We start from the raw sequence: 20,625 nt of genomic DNA on the forward strand, positions 1-20,625 counted from the left end.
CAAATTCTACTGAACTCAAATGTCCTATATGTTCACAAGGTATTCCTTAAGAAGAACCCCCAACTACTTCCATGTTAAGTGATCTTTCAATCCTACCGATGTTGACCAATGTTGGTGCATAAGGTGTTTGAAATAAACTATTTGTCTTTAAATTTCCCTACCTTTTCCTGGCAGAGAACCCCTAAACCTCCATGTAAAATGTTATTTAAATCTTGCTACTAGACAGGTAAAACATAAACCCAGACAATAATATTTACATCTTTCTAAATGGAAACAGGGAAGGTCCCCAAAGCTTGTTTTGAGGGCTCATAACCAGGAACGATGTTGATAGACAGATACGAAGAAAAACATAATAGAAGAAAAAACATGTTAGGGTTAAAAACAGAACACAACCAACACATCAGACAGACAGTATGCATCGTGACAATGGCATTCAACAGAAGTCTACCTGCTTGCTTTTGTTCGCAGAACCAGACTTCGCCTTTTGATGCTCATGTTTGCGATGGGGCGTCTTGGTGGACTTCCTTTCACCCAACTCTTTCACACACATATAGGACCTGATTATGAGTTTGGTGGATGGGAATACCCGTCCACCAAGCTCCCTATGGCGTGGCTACCTCCCCGCCAGCCCCATCAAGGCTTTCCCACTGGGCTGACCAGCGGAAACCAATGCTGGGTCAGTCCGAAGGGAAAGTGGCGGCAGCATTGTCGCAGGCTCGTAATCGAGCCGCGCAATGCTGCTACCTACAGGGTGTACCGGCACCCTCGTAATGCGCACTGTCTGCCGGCTTGTGGCCCCTCGTACCTTTTCTCTGCCAGCCTTTTCATGGCGGTGAAACTGCCATCAAAAGGCTGGGGGAGAACCAGGTTGTAATCAGCAGGGCGGTGCTGAGTTTAGCAACACCCTGGGTGATTCCAACCTGCACCACCGTCAGCCCGTCAGGATCTCTGACGCCGGCAGAGATGGCGGTAGGTTGGCGGAGCTGCCCTCCAACCTCGTAATGTGGTGGTCGGACTGCCACAACCACTGCAGTCCGACAGCCACCACGAGTGTGGTGGTTTATGAACCACCACACTCGTAATTAGGCACATATCATAATTTCTGACCACCTACTAGTGCTTTATTATGTCCAAGCACTGCCTCCACAAAATTAATGAAGTATACAGTTCTGTTTTTTAAATGTGCACACACAGTTAATGTCACTTCTGTGTACAACTAATCCGTATTAAATTTTGGTATACAACATCCTTATCTATTTATCCAAAGAAACCTTTTTCACACTTTGAAATCCACTATTCCTGACATCACTTTTTGGACAATAATCACAAACCCATCTATGGACACCTGGGTACCTTGAACACTGCAGCAAGAAATTGTTCAAACGAATGAAAAGCGTGCTAAAATCTACTCCTCTGCTCTGACCATATGTCATCTCAATGTTTCAGTTCCCTATTCATGTGCCTTATACACCCTGTGTGGTCACTTAATCTATGTACAGTGGACACCCTACTAAGAAGCATGCAAACAGCAACAGAGCCTTTACGTTATCCCCCTTATTCTTCACTACAGTTACACAAGATAAAATTAGAATAAAATCCTTATGTGCAAAGGCACATTTTTAATTAATTTCCAATTAGGACAGCAAGACAGCAACAGAAGCATGATGACTAACCTGTGTGAAGGGGAAGGGCACGCGGACAGGGACCTCATAGAACAGGAAAACTAGTTCCTCCTATGTAGGTGCCTGGAGAAATCTGCCAGACCATTCACTCTTGTCAATGTAAAGGCAACTTCAGCTGCAACATTCTCCACAAGCTGTAGAAGCCTAATATTAAAAGAAACAGGCAGTGAGATTTCCAAGTATAGCTTTATATAACACAGAGGCGTGGAGTATAATGCCTCTCAGGACTAGCTCAGGCGTGGAGTGTAATGCCTCTCAGGACTAGCTCAAAATTCAAAAGTTTTGCAATTTGTTTTATATATCAGAATGTATCTTGTTCAATATATATAGCCATTGAGTACATATGGATAGCATCAGGATTAGGGGTTTCCGAGCATTTATCCAATCATGTATCAACAACAGATCTTTAACTATGTTTGGAGATTGAAGAAATCAGAAAACAAAGCATACCAGCTGTTAGTCAGATACACTTGGAATACTCTGCATTTCTCAAGACCATGTAGTTACAGCAGGAGCACAGCGAGCTCTGCTGCAGGTCAGCCGGCCTGTGTACGCCCTGCAGGCACTTACTGAGTGTCACAAAATGGAGCTTGAAACAAGATGGACTCTACAGAAGTAAGCAATTAGCTCCCACTTTTCTGAGTCATGGTTGTGTCAGCACCCATGTTGAGGCTGCCACAGGCTTCTCAGTTGCACTAGTGCTATCACCTGCAACTACAGCCTTAGAGATTCAGAAACAAGATAGTGTTTTGTGGAGGACTTCCAAGTAGAAGGATTTTAGCCACGGGCAGCAAAGGAAAAAGGCTTTATTGGAGCATCTCAAAAAAGATATATTGAAAAGTGTTTTTCCATGAAGATTTTATTGAGCCCAAAATGGTTTTGGAGCAATGTAGCCGATCCTCATAATAAAGCCGTTGTGTGCATAGGTATGTTTTGCACTCTGTGAGTGTACTTATATGCGTCAGTATATCATGTGACACTCTGGGAGAATAGATTCAACCAGTGTGAAGCAAGAATGTCAAGGACATTGTTACAGATGTTAAAGGTGTCAAACTGAGCAGTTCAGGTGGTCTGTGAGGAAATTCCCTTTTTGCTGGATCATCCCATTTCTATGCCACCATTTTATTTTATGCCAGATTTAATGTTAATTTACTGACCCTAAACACTGGGGTGCCGATGTAAACCACTCAGTGTATGTGTTTTTCTTCTCAAAAACATGTAGCATTGGTTAGCTCCTGATTGGTATATTTAACTTACCTGTAAGGCACTACTAGATAGTACCCAGAGTACCCAAGGCCTGTAAGTTAACTTTCACCACTAAGGTAGGCTGTAAGTGTCCATAGGGCGGGATGCATGGCATTTAAAACTCTGTACATGTATTTTACATGTCCTGGAAGTGAAAAGTCTCCAAAGCTGTTTGTGCTGTGGCAAGGCTGGCTCTCCCATAGACAATCACTGGGTTACATTATAACACTTTATAATGTAAAAGTTCAGTTAGAGAATAGGATCAAGGACTCAAATTAACAGTAACTTAAAATAAAAAAACAAGATGATGGTAAAGTTGGATTTGAAAGTACTATTTTGAAAATGCCACTTTTAAAAAGTTGCCATTTTTCTCCCTCAAGCCTCTAGTAGCCCTTTCTGAGATAACCCCATTTTGTCACCTGGAATTCTGCTTTGAGGTGTGAACTGCTCCCAGGAAAGGTAAAAATGGTCTTTGCTGGGAGGAAGTGTGATCTCCTCCTGACATGATGGTCTGGAGAATGTGGCCATCAACTGTACCAGCTTCAAAGGGGCAGCCCCTGTCATAGGCAGATGTAACTCGCATCCAGGCCTGCCCTTGCCATTGTCCATGAAGCCAGTGACACCAATGCCAGTTGGGGGGGGGAGGTTCTGACATCTTGGATTTGGGGAGAGAGATGCACTGTGGGATTGTTTAGTTCCAATTCACCAGGAAATTATGGCAAATTGGGTAGTGTTGCCTCTGGGAATGTTTTCCTCATTGGTTAGGGAGTCACCATCCCCCCCACACATGCTAGTGTCAGCCATAAATGTTCCATTCCTGACTACCTTCCTCACAACACTGCCAGACCTGATGAAAACAGAAGTAGCACTGCATCTGCTGAACCAAAGGACAGGAATGCAGGAACAGTGGAGAATGCTATTTTACCTGTCAAGAGAAATCCCAAGAGCTAGAGCCGCTCCCACTTGAATGCCCGACAGAAATGTGGACTAGGCTCCTGTTAAGCTCCAGGAACACAACAACTGCAAGAAGCCTGCTGAACCCTGCTGGTGGCTTCTAGGAGACTGATTCCAAACACACCAAGTGATGCTCAGGTGGGCCTGGACCCTTGGCTGGTGTTAGAATGAATCTCTCCCCCTCAAGATTGCAAAAGTGGACACTTAGAACTTTTTCTGAACTTTTTCCTAAAAAACCAGAGGCTACCATGGGACTACAACCAAACTGCAGCCGCTGTCATCGCCTCATAAGTTGAATTCAATTTGCTGGTTTGCTCCGCTGAAAGCAGCTCAACGTCCAGAAATGTTTCCAAGTATCAAAATGGAGAATATCACAGAAGCAAGAAAGAGCAGCACCCAATTATCATCAGTCCATCCATTGGATGCAGATGACAGCCTACCCAGTGATGAGAAAGTTCCTCCAGAAAAAAGAATGAGGGCCTGATTTGTAATTTGGCAGCCAGCCGTCTCGCTGCCTGGATGACAGAGTAAATAACTCTGTCGCCCTAGCGGAGGTGCTGGTGGCCAAATTTAGAAATGCCTGCTGGCCCAGCTGACATTTCTAGCATTGACAGTATACACCATCACGGCAGTTCCTGTCAATGCATTGCAATTTTGCCATCAACACACCTGCTTTTAAGTTTAGCAGATGGACCATATTGTTGGTGGAGAGAGAACTACATTGCAGTAACGACAATATGCCCTCTCCGGCAACATATAAATCAGATCCTAAGTCAGAAGGTAAACTTTTCACCAGACAAAAACTAGTTCGGGCACCCAACACGTGCTCCATCGTAGTTAGATTTAACTTTTAACTTTGTCCCAGACTAGCACTGCCAGATAACGTTGGTTAGCACTATGTGCATTTGCTTGAAAACTCTCAAAAACTCCAAAAAATCATATCTCCTGCTCCCCAAACCTGATTTTTGTCATTTTGGTGTCTATTTGCTCAGTAAAATGTATACTATTTTAAAAAATTGGAGTGGGATTTCTATCAGGTTGTGTTTTAGACGTAATAACCATTTTGGCACTGATAATGCTTTAATATTGTTTCCTTCGAGTTAAGCCTGACTGCTCTGTGCCACAGCTAACCAGGACTGAGCTAAGGTTCAAATTAAAGTACCTAACGGGGCCTGATACAGAATGGAGATTGCATTATTTGGTGACAACCACCCCAACTCATAATCCAGTTTCTCACATGGTCCAATCTAAAATCACATGCTCTGTGAGAGAAGTAATTCACCACAGCACTGAAAGGATGAGTTGGTTGGAGTCACTCTGTGCAGATGGAGTACTAAAGCCAACATTTCAGGGCTTAATACACATGTAATTGTTTTAAATGTACTTAATACCAAATTGTATGTATTTGATGTAGACATGCCTCATTGCAATTAGCAGATTTATCTGGATGTTTTCAGTATGGCAGCCAGCCACATTCTTCGCAATGTAGCCCATGCATAATGGTAGAGGTCCTCAGGTTCAGCTCTCTTAAAACCCAGCTGGCTTCATAGAAGGATGGAGTAAGGCAAGGGCAACGCCAGATACGACATAATCATGTGCTGATTGTATTAATGACCGCGGAGGCAGTCATTAATACTAGCAATGCTCCCATAGCTCGTTATAAGCCATCAACCGCATCTGGGAGCCAAAAATGTGTGGGCCAATAACAAACTTAGGGGCAGATTTATACTTTTTCATGCAAAACTGCGTTAGCGCAGTTTTGCATGAAAAAGTATAGCGCTGGCTAGCGCCATTCCAAGACACCAGCCAGACACCATATATATGGAATGGCACTAGCCAGCGATAATGCCCTGTCAGCGTCCTTGGAAAGGACGCTAACAGGGCTGGGGAGGCCTAGGGGAAACCGGGGCTTGTGCGCCGAATTATGGCACTACACTGTTCAGAGGCAGAAAAATTGCCTCTCAGCAGTGTAGTGCCATTTTCTGGCACACAACCCCCATGGATATGGCTCCTGTCTTAGTAAAGACAGGAGCCATGCCCACCACCCCAATGGCCATGCCCAGGGGACGAATGTCTCCTAGGCATGGCCATTGGGGCCAGCGCCGTGCAGGGGGCCCCATGTCAGGGCCCCCAAGGGGTGTTGGATGGAAAAAATATATACTGTATACTTACCGGGACTTACCTGGGATGGGTGCCCCATCCTTAGGTGTCCTCCTGGTGTCGGTGGGGGTGTCCCTGGGGCCAGGGAAGGGCACCTGTGGGCGATTTCCATGGTCTCTGACCATGGAAATATGCCTACAGGTCCCCTTATGCCTGCCCTGACCCAGGCGTTAAATAATGGCGCTAAGCAAGCTTAGCACCATTATTTAAGGCCCCCATCCCCCCTTGCTGGATTTTAGCACAGGGATGAATATTGACGCAAGGTAGGTGTTCACGTCCAGAAAACAACATTAACTCCATAACTTTGGCACTATACGTGTCTAGCGCCAAAGGTTAAATATGGAGTTAGGTTTGCGCTGAATTAGCGTAAAACAAAATGACGCTTATTTAGCGCAAACTGAGAATAAATATGGGCCCTAATTCACTAGTTCTGTGATCAGTAATGATACATTAGAAAATGACCCTACAATACTCAGTAGTGAAGTTGGGTTTGTTTCTTCAAACATTCATAATAACATAAGCTTTAAGTACCTGCTTGTATGAAACCATACTGATAACCTTTGTAATATACTCACTCTGAACGTGGTTATACTTGCTTTTCATTAGGTTATCCCGGTGAACCAGGCTTTGAAGGTGAAGTTGGACCAAAAGGTTTTCAGGGTGAGCCCGGGTTTCCTGCTCCTTATCCTGGTCCTCAAGGTGATGATGGACTGCCTGGTTTGCCAGGCTTTCCTGGCCCACCAGGGCCTGATGGTGAGTGTAAGCATAATTCCTGTGTTTAACAGTTCTTGAGATCTAGTGTCCAGAATGTTATTATTTTGCTTATCTAGCTCTGTTGGTCCCTAAGCATTGTTCTCTGTTTATCTTGTGCACTCATACATACTACGTCACTAACTATGAGGTACTCCGGTACGTGAGTAACATGTTGTGGTAGTAGTACCTAACAAAAACGACTTATTGTCACACATACTTATAGTCTTATATGAGGAAGGTGCAATAGAACATTTACTGAATAGGAATGTTTGGTTGTGCAAAAAATAAATGATATTCCCCTTAAAAGTTCATAAAATTAACATGTATGAACAAATATATAAAATTATGATAACTGAAGTGGTATTTCATTACTGGGCTGTAAAAATTGATCTGACATATTTTCAATATTGAAAAACTTTAGGATCACCCTTTGGACAAAAAGGATTTCCAGGCTTTCCAGGATTTGATGGCCCGGCAGGATTCCCTGGGCAAAGAGGACCAAAGGGAATTAAAGGTAAGATTTGAAATAAAATCAGGACGATAAGATTGCGCCTAGTTTCTTCTGTGAAATACAAGTGTGTGATAACTGAAAAGGTTGAAATTTTGCAAATTGTCGAAAAAGAAGATTTTGCTGGCTTCAGTTGTCCTTCAACTGTCCTTTCAATCCTTATTTGATAGGTGATGCCGCTGACTGCAGGTGCACATCAGACGATGGAGGTGGACAAGGGCCCTCTGGTCCTCCAGGCCCCACCGGATTCCCAGGAGTGCCTGGCGATTTCGGAAGAAAGGGAGAGAGTGGTGAGCCAGGAGTTAGTGGTTTCCCTGGCATCCCCGGTATACAAGTAAGGATCCCTAAGGCAATAAATCAGGAATATCTGTTATAAAACTGGATCACAGGGGAGCACAACTACAGAGTATCCCAAACATATTCTAAATTAGTAAGAGTACACATTCTTGTGTTTTGATAGGTTAAATGTGGAATCAGCATTACCACAATCCTTATACCATTCACAAACATGCACAGCTCAGCCCAGTGGAAGGTAAAGTGATGCCTGGCACACCAACTCATCTGTAGTTTTTCTTTTGACTGCTGCACCCTGATAGCAGCGTTCAAGGCACCACCTCATTGTAATGCTCCTGGATTATCCTAGATGTTCTCTGTTACATCAGCCATGATTCATGGGAGAACAGGCTTGTGACCACTATTTCCTCATCCATGATTGGTGTCCCATAAAGAACACCCTGAAACAGTGAATAATGGACGGGGCAGCGGGCATATTTGTACTATGAGTGGGCGGAACTTGCAGAGTTTTACTCCTCGGAATTCCACGAACGGGCAGAAAGCAGTACAACAAGCTGATTTTTAGCGCAGGAGCTTGTATTGTGCTGAGAACTCAGCGCAGATGGCACCATGCAGAGCTCCAGAGAGTGCCGCTGCCTGAGTTGGTTTTCCTGCCACTTGAATATTCTCTACTCGAGCTGCAGCTTTGCCAATGCGAGCGGTCCTGACTGCCTGCAACTACCCGGGTTGGGAAAATCTCACTGGGTGCCCGCCGGCACCTGAAAAGCCAATTAGGGGATGCCAATTCTGTCTAGTTCTCACCAACTTACTGTTGGCGAGCTGCGCTCAAGAAAAAACTCCACCACTCAGCGGTCAGTGGAATTTTGCCGGGGGAGCGGACTTTATCGTCAACCCCTAATTTGTACCCCTGGGCTGCAGTTTCTTCAAACACTCAACCAATCAATTAACCAAAAAATTTAATTTGCATAGTAAATGAAAACCTTTGCAGAATAAATCCTATGACAAATTCCACAAAGTGCATTACAATGGCAAAGGAACTTACATTGCAAAAATTTAAATAATGTTAGTCACTAATCCAGTGTGCAAAACAGACAGTACCATCAAAGAATTTTCAAGTATTTCGAAGCTATTACTGTAAATTTTAGAAAGCAGCCAGTCAGCTGTGGGTATTTACTTGCAGGCACAAAATCACTACCTTTTTGCAAGTTTTAACATTTAGTTATTTGAAAAAGGGTTTTAGTAAAAGATTTCTTGCACTTGCAGCCAAGGGCATAAGCAAGTTAAGCGTACTAGTAATTCCCTTTTGTAACCACATAACAGGCAGTCCGGAGAAGCATCGGTGACCTTCCAGCCTGCTCCAGGTTCCCAGATAGAAAGGAAATGGAAGCAAACAAAATGGAATGACTGTGACCTGTAGTAGTAGTAGTAATAGTGTATTGTATAGTTAGTTAAAACCTTTACAAAGATGTATCTCATTAGTACAAATTCAAAGCAAATAGTTTAAATAAGGCTTTAGGATATAAGTGACAAGTATTCAACGACTGCCCTCTAATTTAAGCCAAGCATTAGTAAAGCCAATAGGTCTGCCTTTAGTGCCAGCCTTTTCACTTTCCCAATGCTTGTTTTTTTTCATGATTGCTTTTGCAAAACGTATTTTTCAGGGAACTGGTGGGCCTCAGGAACATTAAAATACCTACATGCAGAAATATTTTTGGGCTCAAAAAGCATACATTTCCATAGTGCCGCTAGTAGAAGGAGAACTACTTTGTGTGCATGTGGTCCTTGTGAAAGGGCGGAATTCTGTCATTCATTATGCTAATAAACCAGCACTCACACATTTATTACTGCAGTGCAAATGTCAAAATGAACATTATTACCATATTCCTAGCTAACACACTTGATAAATCTCTGCTAACCATCCCTCAAGGTTCCAAGTCAAAGTAACTTTAAAAAACAGTCATTTCCATTGGTCAAAACGCTAGCGAGATTAAATATGTTTCTTACTGCAAATCTTTAACCCATTGTGTTCTTATTCTGAGGACATAAATGTGTTTGTTACCACTGCACATAACAAAACAGCTTGGCACAGCCCATATATGTAGCTCTACAGAGTCTAATATACTGTTTATTACCACTGTTGAGGGAGACGAGGGACATTTTCCCCAAGCAACTTTCACCAAGTGTTTTTCCTGGTGAGATGTGCCTGGGGAAGATTGCACATTAATTACCACACTACTCAGAAACCTGGTGTGTGCAAACTCCCATTTGCACCCGAATCACACTTACCTCACTATGTGGAACAACTATTTTCACAGCAATCAATGGTAAACAGCATGCCCACAATCATCAGCAGTTCTTGGCCATTTTCAGAGTAAGAATTTGCCTTCTAAGGGCCCTCAATTATCCGACAGCAGGGGCCTAAACCTGTACTCCTACTTATGGAAGCAATGATTGTTGCTGCTTTCCATAAGGGACAGAAGAAGAACTGTCGGGGAACTACTGAGATCGAAACGTGTTAATTCCTGTTGTCCAACTTTTATCGAGAGCGTGGGTCAAGAGAAACAAAAACACTTAATGCATTTTTTACGTGTCTGTGCATATTTGATTGAGAATATATTCCTGTTTATTTTTATTAAACTGGGTTTTATTTCAGATTGTTTCACGCATGTTAATATTTCAATTGTAAAGTCTGTTTAGATCAAGAAACAACGATGTAATATATGTATGTATTTATTTGATATTTTTCATCTTTAATTAGGGACGTTCTGGGGTACCTGGGCCTCCAGGACGAAAGGGACACAAAGGAAACTCTGTATTCATTAACACCAAAGGCAAGAGCATTTCCTTCTCTTCCTGTTATAGGAATCAACCGCTTTCTCTGTAGCATATTATTCATTAATACAGATTTTTATGTCAAAATCTTCGCAGGTGCAAAGGGAGAACGAGGCGGGCCTGGCTTGCCTGGTGCTGACGGCCAGCATGGTGCAAATGGGCAGGACGGCTTAGATGGCTTTCCTGGGCCAGTAGGGGCTCCGGTAAGTAAAAGAAATGGGGGTCCTAAAAATCATGTTCTGTGGGGATACATTTCAGGTAAGGTTGCACCCCAAGGGGTTAACCTAGGCAACTGTAAATTCAATATATATTTCTAAGCCACATGTTCATAAGTTGTTTTTTTTTACTGTTTTTATTTTTATTTTCAAGAAACAAAATCCACAAAACATCCCCATGTCCCATATACATCCGGATCGCAGCACAAATTCTCACATATCCTACAATATGATAAGTAGCAGCCATTACACGAAATGTGCAATGCAACACGGGGAATTATACATAACACCCAACAGTGCGTCCCATCCCCTTTCATTCCCTCTTTGTATATCTCTGGGGAGTTAATCTGATGGTGACCTGTACTTATATTAAGGGCACATATGGAAGAGAATACACAACAGTTCTTGGTTAAAATGTTTCAGTGTAAATCAGAGTCCTAGCAGGTAAGTTAGTAGCTGGACAGTCCTCCTTACGACTTATATCAGACAGCATGGCGTTCCATGTCCGAAGGTCTTCGTCTAGTTTTTCATCTGTGCGCACACGTTTCATACGGTGTTCCTCTGCCCCTCCCCATTCACAAACATCTCCAAGCCACATTGTATCTTTAGGAGGCTCCTGAGAGAGCCAGCAGATGGCCAAGCGGCGCTTCGCTAGGGTAGAACAGAGGAGTACACATTTTCTACTGAGTGTCCTCTTGGTCGGATTAGGTATAAGACCTAATATGACTTGTTTGATGGTCAGTGGAATGTGCCATCCAGAGGCTTCGTGTCTTCTAACATATGCTGCCAGTATGGGAGCAGCTCCTTGCAGTCCCATATCATGTGTACAAAGGTAGCCCTTGGGGTGTCACAATGTGGGTAGGCATCCTGGTGTGCATTATAGATTGCAAGTAGTCTTAATGGAGTGAGGTAAATTTGGTGCAAAAAATTATACTGTGTTAATTTGAATCTGGCAGTAGAGCTGGCCAGTCTCACTCCGGAGAAAATCTTTACCCATTCCGCCTCCGGCAAAGGGTCCGGGACCACCTCCTCCCAGCGGGTCTGGACTATTAACAGGGCGCCGGGCAGATCATCCTGTAGCGCTCGGTATATTTGGGACACCAGGTGTCGCCCCTCCCTCCCCTGAGGAGTATGGGGAGTGTAGCAGTGGTCGGGAAGATTCCGGGAATGTGGGCCATATCTCCCTGGTTATCGCCGAGATTTTACAGTACGCTAGGAATTGCCCTGGTCCTAGTTGAAAGATGTCAAAAGCTTCCATCATGAAAAGAAAATGGCCTCCCGGGTAAAGATCCTCTAGTGTGGTGCAGCCTCTCTCCCTTCAATGTAGGACCGACACAGATTCTGCAGTTTTGTTGAATGGTTGTAGGGACCTGTAGGAGGCTGACCTGGCTTACAGTGGGTACCTGATGGTACTTACACCTTGTGCCAGGTCCAGTTATCCCTTATTAGTAGATTAGTAGTGTTCTAGCAGCTTAGGCTGATAGAGGTAGCTATAGCAGAGCAGCTTAGGCTGAACTAGGAGACATGCAAAGCTCCTACTATACCACTTATATCATATAGCAGTATAGCTATATATATATATATAAGGACCCACAGGAGATTTCTTCTTGGCTTCCAGTGCAAGGTGAAGGCAGACAGCCCTCAGAGCATGCACCACCAGGAAACAGTCGAGAAAGCCGGCAGGATTAGGCGCTACAATGTTGCTGGTAGTCGTCTTGCTACTTTGTTGTGGTTTTGCAGGCGTCCTGGAGCAGTCAGCGGTCGATCCTTGCCAGAAGTCGAAGAGAGAGATGCAGAGGAACTCTGGTGAGCTCTTGCATTCGTTATCTAAAGAAAAAACCCACAGGAGACACCCTAAATAGCCCTCAGAGGAGGATTGGCTACCTAACCAGGTGAGCACCTTTCAGGAGGGGTATCTGACGTCACCTGCTGGCACTGGCCACTCAGAAGCCTCCACTTACCCTCACACCCCTGCATTCAAGATGGCAGGGGTCTGGGACACACTGAAGGAGCTCTGGGCACCACCCCTGGGGTGGTGATGGACAGGGGAGTGGTCACTCCCCTTTCCTTTGTCCAGTTTCACGCCAGAGCAGGGGCTGCGGGATCCCTGAACCGGTGTAGACTGGCTTATGCAAGGAGGGCACCAACTGTTCCCTTCAAAGCATTTCCAGAGCCTGGGGAAGGCTACTCCTCCCCAGCCGTTAACACCTATTTCCAAAGGGAGACGGTGTAACACACGCTCTCAGAGGAAATCCTTTGTTCTGCCTTCCTGGGACTGGGCTGCCCAGACCCCAGGAGGGCAGAAACCTGTCTGAGGATTGGCAGCAGCGGTAGCTGCAGAGAAAACACCAGAGAGGTAGTTTGGCAGTACCTGGGGTCCATGCTGGAGCCCTGGCGATGCATGGAATTGGCACCCCAATACCATATTTGGCATGGGGGTACAATTCCATGATCTTAGACATGTTACATGGCCATATTCGGAGTTACCATTGTGAAGCTACATAGTATATGTAGTTCACGCGTGTAATGGTGTCCCCGCACTCACAAAGTCCGGGGAAATTGCCCTGAACAATGTGGGGGCACCTTGGCTAGTGCCAGGGTGTCCTCACACTTAGTAACTTTGCACCTAACCTTCACTAAGTGAGGGTTAGACATATAGGTGATTATAAGTTACTTAAGTGCAGTGTAAAATGGCTGTGAAATAACGTGGATGTTATTTCACTCAGGCTGCAGTGGCAGTCCTGTGTAATATTGGTCTGAGCTCCCCATGGGTGGCAAAAGAAATGCAGCAGCCCATAGGGATCTCCTGGAAACCCAATACCCTGGGTACCTAGGTACCATATACTAGCAAATTAAAAGGGTGTTCCAGTGTGCCAATCAGAATTGGTAAAAATTGTCACTAGCCTGCAGTGACATTTTTAAAAAGCAGAGAGAGCATAAACACAGAGGTTCTGGTTAGCAGAGCCTCAGTGATACAGTTAGGCACCACACAGGGAACACATATAGGCCACAAACTATGAGCACTCTGGTCCTGGCTAGCAGGGTCCCAGTGACACATATCAAATACACTGACAAATAGGGCTTCCACTATGAGCACTGGGGTCCTGGCTAGCAGGATCACAGTGAGACAGTAAAAACACCCTGACATATACTCACAAACAGGCCAAAAGTGGGGGTAACACGCCTAGAAAGAGGCTACCTTCCTACACAACCCTCTCCCCCCCAAACGAAGGACAATCAGGCTAACCTAGGCCAGTTGAGTCTTTATTGTCTAAGTGGTGATAAGTGGAGAGTAGCTCTGCAAAAGATTGGTTACTCCCTTTATCATCCACTGTATGGTTACTTCCCTGTGGGGATGTGAACCACTGTGTTTGGAGCTTTTTAGCTAGCCAACGATGTGAAGTTATATTTTCAGAGTTTCTGTTTGTAAGTTTTAGTTTAGAGCAGTGGGAATTGTCCACTGGGCCTATGTCAAATGATGAGAATGCCAGACAAGGATGCTGTCTCAATAAAGCTATAGCTGAGCAAAAACTTTGTCCATATGGCTGTAAGAGAGAACAGGGTTGCCGTTTCTTTTGAGTTCGAGCAGGGCAGGGCTGCTGTCCTATAAGCTCCACACTAGGGCAGGGTTGCTGTCCTAAGTGTTGTGAGGCAGTGCAGGGTTGCTGCACTAAAGTTTCTCTGGGAGGGTTGGAGGGATGCTCCATGTTAACTAAAATGGTGGACTTTTTCTCACCAGTATTAGTTATCCCACAGAGAGGTACTTCTACCTCAGGGAGTATAGCTGTGTTAGCTGATGATTCCCTTGGTACAGGTGCCACCCCAGGAGAGGTTTCTCCCACCACAGGAATGGTATCCTGAATGGCAGGGTGGGTAGGGGATACTTTGATGCCATATAGGTGACTTATAAGTTACTTAAGTGCAGTGTAAAATAGCTGTGAAATAACGTTGACGTTATTTCACTCAGGCTGCAGTGGCAGTCCTGTGTAATATTGGTCTGAGCTCCCCATGTGTGGCAAAAGAAATGCTGCAGCCCATAGGGATCTCCTGGAACCCCAATACCCTGGGTACCTAGGAACCATATACTAGGGAATTATAAGGGTGTTCCAGTGTGCCAATCAGAATTGATAAAAATGGTCACTAGCCTGCAGTGACAATTTAAAAAAGCAGAGAGAACATAAACACTGATGTTCTGGTTAGCAGAGCCTCAGTGATACAGTTAGGCACCACACAGGGAAAACATATAGGCCACAAACTATGAGCACTGGGCTCCTGGCTAGCAGGGTCCCAGTGACACATATCAAACACACTGACAAATATGGTTTCCACTATGAGCACTGGGGTCCTGGCTAGCAGGATCCCAGTGAGACAGTAAAAACACCCTGACATATACTCACAAACAGGCCAAAAGTGGGGGTAACTAGGCTAGAAAGAGGCTACCTTCCTACAGGACCACAGATGCATGTCAGGGGCATAGGGTGCTCGGCGGATGACCCTGCAAACTCCGTTTTCCCAAACATGGGCTATGGTATGGATCACATTAGGGACCTCCGGGGGTAGTCTGGTTCCCCTCATTAAGAGGGATGGTAACTCCTCTTTTGCACAGAACCCTCCAGCAACCGTTTCTCCCAAGAGGCATCCGATGAAAACCAATATACTGCATGTTGCAAGTGAGCCGCCATGTAGTATAATTCCTCCCAAGTGCATTGTAAGGTGGAAAGTCAGACTTTTTTACGTTTATCTGCCCATAGCAGATCAACTCTGATAGTGTTGATTTTCCAAAAGTATGCTCTGGGAATCATGTAAAACGACCCTTGCAAGGTAAAAATGCAGCGAGGGAGTATTATCATTTGTGTTATAGCGAATCTCCCCATAAGTGACAGAGGAAGGTTCCGCCAAAATTTCACCGAAGACTGGAGACCCATTATGACTCATAGGGCCATATTTATACTTTTTGACGCACAACTGCGCCAACGCTGTTATGTGTCAAAAATTTTACCGCCGGCTAACGCCATTCCAACGCACCATGCGGGCACCTTATTTAAGGAATGACGTTAGCCGCCGCTGCGGACTGGTCTGAGTAAAAAAAAATTACACACACCAGGCAGCGCCGGCGTAGGGGAAAATGGGAGTTGAGCGTCAAAAAATGGTGCAAACCAGGTCTGAGGCAAAAATCAGGCCTCAAACTGGACTTGCGCCATTTTTTTTGGCACACAATCCCCATTGACATCACTCCTGTCTTAGCAAAGACAGGAGTCATGCCCCCTTGCCCAATGGCCATGCCCATGGGACTTCTGTCCCCTGGGCATGGTCATTGGACATAGTGGCATGTAGGGGGGACCAAATTAGGCCCCCCTATGCCACTTTAAAAAATATTTAAAAAATACTTACCTGAACTTACCTTTACTTACCTGGGATGGGTCCCCCATCCATGGGTGTCCTCCAGGGGTGGGTGAGGGTGGCAAGGGGTGTTCTAGGGGGGAGGGGAGGGCACCTCTGGACTCCTTCCGAGCCCACAGATCCCTTATCGCCTGCCCTGACCCAAGCATTAAAAATCGGCGCGCAACAGGCTGTGTGCCGTTTTTTAAGGCCCACCCCCTCCTGTGCGTCAAAATGATGCTGGGGTATAAATAAGGCGCTCAGGCCTTAAAGTCATTTTTTGGGTGGGAACGCCTACCTTGCATATCATTAACGCAAGGCAGTTTCCCGCTCCAAACAAATGACGCACACAGTGGAATTTTGACATCCGCGGGGGTCGGGCGTCATTGTTTAAATATGGGGCAAGGTTTGCGCCAAATGTGCGTCAAAAAGAGTATAAATATGCCCCTTACTGTATTGAGTTGATGAAAGGTTTGTGCTGCGGGTGCCAATCCGATCCCCAGATATCTCACATCTGTGATCTCCCATGGTATCGCTAGTTGTGGGAGGGCGTTGAGTTGCCAGCCTGTTAGTGACCCCATGGGGTACAATTTCGACTTGGAGGGATGAACTCGGAGGGACGAGACATTCTCAAACTCCTGCAGTAAATCCATGAGGTATGGTATCGAAACTGTTGGATCCCGCAGATATACCAAGGTATCATCGGCATATAGAGAGACTACGCGAATGGTCCCACTGGTCAGGATTCCCCTTGGATTCAGGGGCATATTTATACTCCGTTTGCGCCGAATTTGCGTCGTTTTTTTCGACGCAAATTCGACGCAAAACTAACTCCATATTTATACTTTGGCGTTAGACGCGTCTAGCGCCAAAGTTCATGGAGTTAGCGTCATTTTTTTGCGTGAACACCTTCCTTGCGTTAATGAAATGCAAGGTAGGCGTTCCCGTCTTAAAAAATGACTGCGATGCATATGCCTCGTATTTATACTCCCGGGCAAAAATGATGCCCGGGAGTTGGGCAGGACTAAAAAACCTGCATTTGCGCCGGATTTTAGCGCCTGGGTCAGGGCAGGCGTTAAGGGACCTGTGGGCTCAGAATGAGCCCAGAGGTGCCCTCCCCTGCCCCCAGGGACACCCCCTGCCACCCTTGCCCACCCCAGGAGGACACCCAAGGATGGAGGGACCCACCCCAGGGACATTAAGGTAAGTCCAGGTAAGTATATATTTTTTTTTTTTGTGGCATAGGGGGGCCTGATTTGTGCCCCCCTACATGCCACTATGCCCAATGACCATGCCCAGGGGACAGAAGTCCCCTGGGCATGGCCATTGGGCAAGGGGGCATGACTCCTGTCTTTGCTAAGACAGGAGTCATTTCAATGGGGGATGGGCGTCGTAAAAAAATGGCGCAAATCGGGTTGTGGCGATTTTTTTGCCTCAGCCTGACTTGCACCATTTCTGGACGCCCATACGCCATTTTCCCCCTAAGCCGGCGCTGCCTGGTGTACGTTGTTTTTTTTAACGCACACCAGACAGCGCCGGCGGCTAACGCCGGCTAACATCATTCAATAAATACGGCGCCCGCATGGCGCTTCAGAATGGCGTTAGCCGGCGCAAATTTTTTTGACGCAAAACTGCGTTGGCGCAGTTTTGCGTCAAAAAGTATAAATATGGGCCTCAGTGTCTGGTGAAGGTGTGCTGCCAATGGCTCCATAGCCAGCACAAAGAGTAATGGGGGCCTAGTTCTCCTACCAAGAATAAAGATTGACGAGACAGTCATCCCTGTCTTCACCCTAGCACATGGGTCCGTATATAGGTGCTGTATTCAACGTATATAGGCCGCTCCAAAACCAAGCTTACGCAGCACCTGCCACAAATACTGCCAATGTAAAGAATCAAATGCCTGTGCAATATCCAGTAAATCCAATGCCATTTCCTCTGGGGAAGACTATGTGGAATGATTACATGGGACAGCCGGCATTAATTATGTAAGGTACTGGGCTTGGGGATGAACCCCGATTGGTCCGAGCGTACCAGGGAGGAGACATAGGGTAAAACGGAGCGGACCAAAACACCACTCAACACTTTGACGTCGATATTCAGTAGTGAGATATCTTCGGTATGTTCATGGCACAGAGGGGTCTTTATTTGGCTTTGGAACCATGATTATAAACGACTTGCGCATTGTGGGAGGAAGTCAACAGAGAATCAGGAATCCCGCAAACACTTCAAGGAGTCTCTCTGCCAGAATATTGACATATGTACAGTAGAACTCTGCTGGGAATCCGTCACTGCCCGGAGTCTTTGAGGTTTTAAGTAAACAAATTATTGAAGCCAACTCCTCCTTGGTAAAAGGGGGTGGTCAAGGGTCTCACGGGCTTCCGACGACAGCACTGGGAGAGTCACCCGGGTTAGATATGCATCAACATCCCTTATGTGTATCGAGGGTGGAGGGCCGAATCAGGTACTGAGGTGTAAAAGGAATACATCATTAATAGCTTCTTGGGAGTAGACTGGCTGACCTCTAGTGTTAATAATGGAGAGCATAGGAGTGTGTGAGGTTTCCTGTGTTACCAAACATGCCAACATTGCTTCAATCTTGTCACCCTCAGCATGGAGACGTTGCGGTGGGCTGTATATACATATTTTTCCGACCGTGTCCATGCGTCTAGCAATTGCTTACGGGTTTCAGTTCACCCCCATGTACGTCGTGTCGTGTCAGGATTTCCTGTTCTATTCTCCCCAGGTTGTTTTTCAAGCGTGCGTATATCCTTCTCTAATTGTTGTCGAACCCCATGAGATGTCTTAATACAGACACCCCAAAGGACAGATTTCATTGCGTCCAATTCAGTGGCTCTACTACCGGAGGTGCCCCAATTTTCCCGAATATAGTAGGTCAGGAATTGCGCGATCAATTGTTCAAAGGGAGGGTCCCCCAAGGCCTCTGCACTCATGCAACACACCGGTATACATGAGTGTCTGCCATGTTTCTCCAGGTCCAGGAGGACAGGAATCTTGAAAGATATACTATATTGACCACTACAGGAGTGGGGATCTCCAAAGTGAAGAAGTAGTCCAGGCGACTGTGAGTGCCTGCAGCAGGAGTATAACAAGAGAATTGAAATGTGGTGGGGTTGCAAACCCTCCACACATCACATAGCCTTAACTCGTTTAGTGGGGAGTAGAGGTCAGCAGTCATATGTGGTTCAGTGTGAAGCCTGGGAGGCTATCGGTCTAGATCCCCATCAAGGCCATTATTACAATCTCTCCCCAAGATTATCTCAGCATTGAGAAAAGGAGCGGCCGCCGGTGCTACAGACGTGTAAAAGGTGTGACAGTCCAAGTTAGGGGCATACACATTAATTAAACAAATTTCATGGCCTGAGCAGACCGTACACAATTACAAAATTACCTTTGGGATCTATAACATGCTTTCGGTGTGCAAAGGGAACACCTGGAGCTATCCAGATCAATACTCCCCTAGCAAATTCAGAATAGGACATAGCGTATAGTTGTCCCCTCCATCTTTTATTGAGGGGCCGGATGCAGTCCCCCAAAACATGTCTCCTACAAAAACGCTATGGAAGACCTATAATGTTTCAAATAGGCATAAATCCGCCGGCGTTGCGCCTATTGAGCAGTTCCCCTAACATTCCAAGTTATAAATTTAGTGTGGAGGGCCATCTCATGTGGGAACAGGGAGTATATATCTCCTGTTTGATGTCTCTGCTCCTCCCGTTGCCCTGTGGATAGTGTAAATGAAAGCCAGAGTGGGGAAACCCGTTTCTCACAGATGTACAGAACATGAGCTGTTGTTGCAAAACCCATTTCCCAGTCCCCAACTATAACTCCCCAAGCTCCCCACCCTCTGGGCAGCCTTACTAAGTGCACCCTCGCTGTGGCCAGTAGCGAACCCATAGGAACCGCCTCATTATCCAATTACCCGTAGTCAACTAGAATCGAAAATACTACTATGCATAAAAAGTAGGACTAGTCTTGGTTGCTAAGCTAGAGGGGGGATCTCAGAGGGGTCTCTCAACATCTTCCACCCTGTCATCGAGGCGTGCTGTCAATCTCTGTAAATCTATCACTGTAGAGTGCAAAACCCCTACCTCCTGTTGTAGCGTTTCCATGTTCTTTTCAATCTGTGCTAGGCCTTCCGACACCTTGCATAGGTTTGCACGAAGCAGATTGACCTCAATGTCCACCACGTCAATTTTATGTACCACTTCAGATTTAGATTCCTGTATCGCTGCCATGAGATCAGCTATGGAGGGGGCTGTCGTCCCCCCGCCACCAAATGCCCCCAGGGACCGTCTCCAGAGGGTCCCATGTCTGTCCCCAGGGCTGGCAATGCCTGTGTGTAGTTGGCGATTTGGTTAGTCTGTGGTAGTTTCCGATGCTTATCTTTCACCATCATGGCCTCCCTTGTGTAGTGCAGCCAAAGCTGCAGACATATCCAGTCCTGCACAGACTCTCCCACCCTCTGGGACCGAACAGGCCGGGCAGCTGGCCTTCACCCGATTCCAACTGGGTCCCCCGGAGTAGAAAAAGGACCGCCGACTTGTGCCCCCGTCACCTCAGGCAAAGACGGGAGCCCCTGGTA

General features: G+C 45.9%; 1 protein-coding gene and 1 long non-coding RNA gene across 2 annotated transcripts in view; one reads left to right on the top strand and one right to left on the bottom strand.

The window, feature by feature from the left end:
- COL4A2 (collagen type IV alpha 2 chain) overlaps positions 1 to 20,625 on the top strand; it is a 628,472-nt gene that overhangs the window by 415,169 nt on the left and 192,678 nt on the right. The window contains exons 20-24 of the mRNA XM_069205111.1: positions 6,648 to 6,794; positions 7,216 to 7,308; positions 7,473 to 7,636; positions 10,355 to 10,427; positions 10,525 to 10,631. Coding sequence (XP_069061212.1) covers positions 6,648 to 6,794; positions 7,216 to 7,308; positions 7,473 to 7,636; positions 10,355 to 10,427; positions 10,525 to 10,631 — 584 coding nt within the window. The remainder of the gene's footprint in view (positions 1 to 6,647; positions 6,795 to 7,215; positions 7,309 to 7,472; positions 7,637 to 10,354; positions 10,428 to 10,524; positions 10,632 to 20,625) is intronic.
- Positions 1 to 20,625, bottom strand: part of LOC138250338 (uncharacterized) — a 582,532-nt gene that overhangs the window by 354,376 nt on the left and 207,531 nt on the right. The gene's annotated exons all lie outside the window — the stretch shown is intronic.

This window comes from Pleurodeles waltl, chromosome 8 (assembly GCF_031143425.1).
Source record: "Pleurodeles waltl isolate 20211129_DDA chromosome 8, aPleWal1.hap1.20221129, whole genome shotgun sequence".
In the NCBI taxonomy this organism is placed as follows: domain Eukaryota; kingdom Metazoa; phylum Chordata; class Amphibia; order Caudata; family Salamandridae; genus Pleurodeles; species Pleurodeles waltl.